We start from the raw sequence: 5,575 nt of genomic DNA, 5'->3' as shown, positions 1-5,575 counted from the left end.
CAGTTGAAAACTGAATTGCAGCTCCTTGCACACTAACGAGGACCGTGGGATTGCCTCCAGTTTAAAAAAAAAATCCTAAATGCATGCACACACTTCCAACTGTTGTCAAAGTTGTCTATTTAGCTGTCTTCTATAGATTATTTCAGAAGAGAAGAGCTATAATAGGACAGGGAGACAAGGATTGTTTTGATACAAAAATATCCGACTCCTCTTAAGAGACTGGTGACTTGGGAGTTCTCCCATTTTATTGTGGTGAAGTCTAGTTCCCCCTTAAGTCTGTGTTGTACCTGAGAAGCATTAAGAATCCTAAGGACCATTAACTGTTTGTCTGCTAGGAAAGCTCTTGGCTGATAAGCATGGAGGCCCTGCACTGGCTCAGCACTCACCAATTCCAATCTGGAACACAACAGAGATCTTTCACAAGCCAAAGAGCTCCCTCGGTTCTAGCCCTGGCATCCTTTACCCAGTTCTAAAAGCACTTGGCTCAGCACCAAGCCGTGAAAAAATGCAGGAACTCAAAATGGATTCCATAGTTTGCCTGCCAAGCAGCCTGTTCCGCTGCTGAAATTCTTTTATCTTGGAAACGTTCCCCTAACAGGCACATCCTCGCAGCAGGAGCTGTGAGGAGCCTTTAGGCATCCCATAAAGTGATCACTTACCCCAGCCTCTTGTATTATTACTCTTACTCTTGCAAGGAATTTCACATATGTTTTCCCATTCACACCCCCATCAGCAATCCCGAAGAATCAAACCGCATACATGGCTAAGATTACGTACTTTCCAACTGAAAAGGAAAGGCAGGAAACAGCGGGAAAAGGATGGAAGAGATTGGAATTGAGAAGCCGTCCATAAAGCCTCTCTTCATGTTGTGAAAATACAGGTTTTTCTGTCCAAAGCAGAAGAATCCACATTCACTTCAGTTCTTTCCCAGGCCCCAAAGATTTTCCTCCACTATCTTCTGAGGGCTGGCCTTGGGATTCGACTGAGTCCGAGTTATCAAGGAAAAGTTCCAAGGAATCACCGAACTTCACGGTCTCCCCTTTGGCTGCAAGGATCTCCTCAATGTTCCTTCATCACCAAGAAGGAAAGAAGGAAAGAAAGGCACATTACAATGAAGCCTATGACGAAACGCAGACCTGCTTCACTTCGCTTCTTGACTGGGTTTCACAGCTCTCCATTCTAACCTTTATGGGCCTTGCAGTTGACTTGTCAGGACTGGAGCAGGTCTAAGCCCCATCTCTCCATTTGTAACATTCAGGAAATACTGGGAGCATGCTGGGTGGCTGCAACATGAATAAGAGGAGGGCTTCTGCAAGACATCCCTCTGCAGCCATTTGGGTTGCTATGGAGACTAGAATGCCTCAGCCTAAGCTGGGAGGGGCAGGTTCTTCTTGAGAGGCTGAGGTGCTGCCATATGCGTGCCGGTTGTGGGTTGCAGGCCATACCCCCACACTGGGCCACTTGTGGCCTAGGGGTGAATGGACAAGTTTACAGAGTCAAGATTGCCAACTCATGGCTGCATGTACACTGCAGAAGTTCTGCCCCAAACACCATGTGCAGGCTATGTGACCTGTTCTTTAACAAGGCTACCAATTTATTTTCCTTTTAAAGTCCAAGATTTCAAATACAAAGTACTTTGGAAAGTTCAACTCAAGAGTTCGCAGCAGCAGCAGCAGGGAGGCTTCACAGAGACTGGGGCCTTAAAAATAGCACAGGTCACATGACCATCTTAGTAGCTTCTCTCAGCATGAATTTATCACATTTAGATCCTCTCTTCTATCATGCAATTTTAATTAAATTAATTTTAAATAAAAGTTCTAAATATAATTATTGGCTAGGGATATAAGGTTTTTACTGTACACCTGGAATAAATATACTTATCTTCTTGATCAGGAGCCTGGGACTTTATAAAGCAAATCCCAGGTGTCAAGTTGCCATCACACCTAGACATTTCACTGTGGCACTTGGTATTTTTAGCAATGATTTTATTGTAGCATCTTTCAATGAAAGCTTATTTATCATTTTTCAGAATATGTTTTGCTGTATGGCATAAAAATGCATACAAATGAAAGTCCTGTCATTGCTTGTTTATATGTTCACACCATATAAACTCCTTTCTTAATCAGTTGCTTTCTATACTAACTTCATTATTCAATTAAATGGATCTTTTGAACCAATAAAGGAATTATCAGAAATGGGGGAGAAGTTAGGCTAGGATTAGCTTTTTGTTGTGGCAATAACTGGGGCTATACCTATTAATTTTTATACAATACTTACGTGTTAATAAAATTATGAGAAATGGTATAGTGATTAGGATTTGTAGTAGCAATAATTAGAAAATATGGTAATTAATGTACAAAACTCTAAAGACTGAAACACAGGTCCGGCTTCTAAATTTCTGGACTGGCTCCTAGAGCCTAGGATAACTGGTGAAGGCCTGTGTCAAAGAATGACCAGCAAAGGAAGGGATCCCTCTCCATACAGCTTTGTGGATTAATGGTCAATACGCTGCCTCAAAACAGCCAAAGAAACTTTAATTCCATGTGGCTGGCTTCAAGCAATGCTGCCTCCTAGGTGGATTTCTTAACCATCAGAGAGCTTCAAAAGACAAGGCCCGCAGACTCTGTTTTACGTACTGATTTCATATTGTTGTTACATCTGAAAAAAAATATTTATTTTTTAAAAAATTAAGTTTAGTTTGTGAAGCTTTTTGTGGCATGCAAGTTTCCCTGTTAATTTTCTGCCCTGAGGTATAAAATTTTATGGAAATTCTGGGAGGGGGGGACACACATCTTTTTTCTTGAAAAAATGGAGCACTTGGGAGAAATTTAAATATATGCAACACGAACTTACTTCATTGAACAATATGAAATGCATAATACATACCTTAAAAACATACAGAATGGTGTTGCTTGGCATATTTGAATGCAGTTTTCTACAAATATACTCAGTACTAAAGAGAGAGCTGGCTGCTGAACCCTATGGAACTTTAGCAGGTGGGTCTTAATTTCTGTCATTTGAGAGACGGGAAAACAGAAGCGGAAAACAGAAATCTCAAATGTTAAGGAACAGAGTGTATGATTTGGTCGGAAATAGCTTCATATTGTCAGGTAGGAGAGTCAGCATATTTGCTAGGTAATATGTTTGATAGCCTACTAACTGCATTCAAAATCACAAATATTCCCTTGAAAATATCCCGTATCATCCAGCGCCGCAGACTGCCTTGCACCGACGTCTTTGGACCACAAATGCCACGTTAATTTCGCCTCCCAGAGGGTGAGGCGAAGAGAAAACAAACCAACCCTGTGAGGAGGGATCTCTGCCGGCTCTAGAGGGGAGCAACCAACTACGCTTCCCGGCCAGCGTAGCGTCTCCCTTCCCTGGAGGCGGAGGAAACGTTCCCCCTGCGGCGCCTCCCGCAAACGCCCCGCGCCCCGTGGAGGGAGGCACCGCGGAAGGCGCCGGAGGCGGCGCGGAGGCCTCGGCCCGGGTCCCCCCTCCGCCCGCCGGGCTCACCTCTTCCCGCCCAGGTCCGAGAACCAGCCGAGGTTGTCGGCGATCAGGTGGCGGCTCCGGCAGCCGGGGCAGGTCGCGATGACGACGCCGCGCTGGTAGGCCGCCTTGGACACCGCCTGGCTCACCCGCGTCCCGCACACCTGCAAGGGCCACAGCAGGCGCGGTCGGCGGGGGGAGCCCGGCAGGCCCCCGCGCCACGCGCCCCCCGACTCCCGCCACCCAGCCCGGGCCCCGGCCTCACCTTGCAGGTGTAGGCCAGGCTGTAGCGCTGGGCCGCCCCCGTGCCCCCCGCCGCCCCCGCCGCCCAGGCCTCGGCTCCGGGCGGGAGGCGGCAGCGCGGCCAGCCGCGGACCACGGAAGAGCCGCGCCAGCAGCCGCCCGCCAGCCCGGAGGCCCCAGCAGGCCGCCGCCGCCGCCATCCCGCGCCAGGCCGCCCTCGCTGTGGGCGGCGCCGGCCTCCAGGGCCGAGGGGAAGGCCCGCCTCGGAGCGCCGCCGGGGCCGCCCTCGCCTCCCCGCGGCCCGTCCACTGAGGAAGGCAGAGAACCGGGTCGCCCGTTGGGGCCTGGAAGCGGGGGGGGGGGCGGTAGCCGCAGATGTAACAACCCCCCCCACACACACACACACACACACACGCCCGCCCAGACGGGGGAAGGGAAGCCGTCGTTGTTTGTATCCCCACAATCCCGCTGGGGCTGAGAGGAGGGGCTGGCCCGAGGCAGAAGACACGCCTGTCGTGGTAAATAAAGTGTGTGGTTATTTGGACCTCGGGCCTATTTTAAGGCCGCGGGCGCCGTGGGGAGAGGCTCTCCTCCCCTTACCTGCTGGAGGGCCGCCGTGCCGCATGAGAGGAAGGTGGGGCCGCCGTTCTTCTCCTCGCTGGCCACATTATCCCTAGGCTGGCACAGCCTGAAGCTAGCCACTGGTGTGCCCCCATTTCTTCTTCTTGGCTCAACTGTGCCCATGCCAGCGGAACAGAGGTGCACACAGCTGGGTTGCTCCTCACCAGCAACAAGGCGCGTGCATGGGTGCAGGGGAATCTAGGCCAGGCAAACTAGCAGCCCACCAGGATTTTTTCAGGTAATGTAAATTGCCAGTCCACCTCTGATTTGGCCAAAAAGTTTCATACACTCATAGCAGGCTAGTTTCAGGAGGGTAGCTGTGTTGGTGTATAGTAGAAAAGCAAGATTTGGGTCCAGTAGCACCTTAAAGACCAACTAGTTTTCCTTGGTGTGAGCTTTAGAGAGTCAGAGCTCCCTTTTTTAGATACTTTAAGGTGTTACTGGACTCAAATCTTGCTCATAATAGGCTAGCAGCATATATTAGGGTGGTGGTGGTGATGTGCCATCAAGCTGCTTCCACCTTAAGGCGACCCTGTGTGTGAACAACCTCCAAAACATCCTATCATTTACAGCCTTGCTCAGAGTTTGCAGACTTAAGGCTGTGGCTTCCTTTATTGAGTCAATCCATCTCATGTTTGGCCTTCTTTTCCTACTGCCTTCAGATTATTGTCTTTTCCAGTGAGCCTTGACTTCTCGTGATGTGACCCACATACAAGTAAGGGTGTACACCAAAACAAAAAACAGGAAAATCTGGGTTTCAGGGATCCCCAAAAAGTCCAATATTCCTGAAATCCAGGAAAGCTTGTCTGATCTGATTAAGGCAGATCAGAGAATCCCAAATTTATTAGCCCATTATTCCCTAAGGGGAAAACTTTTCTGGGAGGCATTTCCCACTCTTGGAAAAAAAGCGGGAAAGGCCCAGGAAGGAGCCAACCAGAGACTAAAGTCACATTTTTCAGATTTACCCAGAATTATAAAGGGGTCTGGATCCATATTCCCAGATTGGATCTGAGACTCTCTGATTTGATTCAGGAAAGCCAAATTTAACTAGACCAGCAAAAACCCAACTTTTTTTTACAAATCCTGGATCCAAATTGCACACTCCTATGTACTATGCGCTCCTCCTCCTCCTCCCCTCGTTCTTGAACATTAAGGCTAAAAGAAAACTTACATAGAACCCATGTCTAGACACACCTTCCTTCAACACTTCTGTGTGTCC

General features: G+C 48.7%; 1 protein-coding gene across 1 annotated transcript; it reads right to left on the bottom strand.

Moving 5' to 3' along the window:
* Positions 1–217: 217 nt before the first annotated feature.
* DNLZ (DNL-type zinc finger) lies at positions 218–4,014 on the bottom strand. Its single transcript, XM_054997293.1, is given in 4 exon segments — positions 218–1,068; positions 3,517–3,656; positions 3,758–3,794; positions 3,796–4,014. Coding segments are annotated over 4 exon segments (474 nt in total). The 5' UTR covers positions 3,936–4,014; the 3' UTR covers positions 218–911.
* Between the last annotated feature and the right edge of the window lie 1,561 nt (positions 4,015–5,575).

Source organism: Eublepharis macularius, chromosome 14, assembly GCF_028583425.1.
Source record: "Eublepharis macularius isolate TG4126 chromosome 14, MPM_Emac_v1.0, whole genome shotgun sequence".
NCBI classification, from domain to species: domain Eukaryota; kingdom Metazoa; phylum Chordata; class Lepidosauria; order Squamata; family Eublepharidae; genus Eublepharis; species Eublepharis macularius.
The sequence above is the reverse complement of the archived record's forward strand: the minus strand, read 5'-3'. Positions and strand labels throughout refer to the sequence as shown.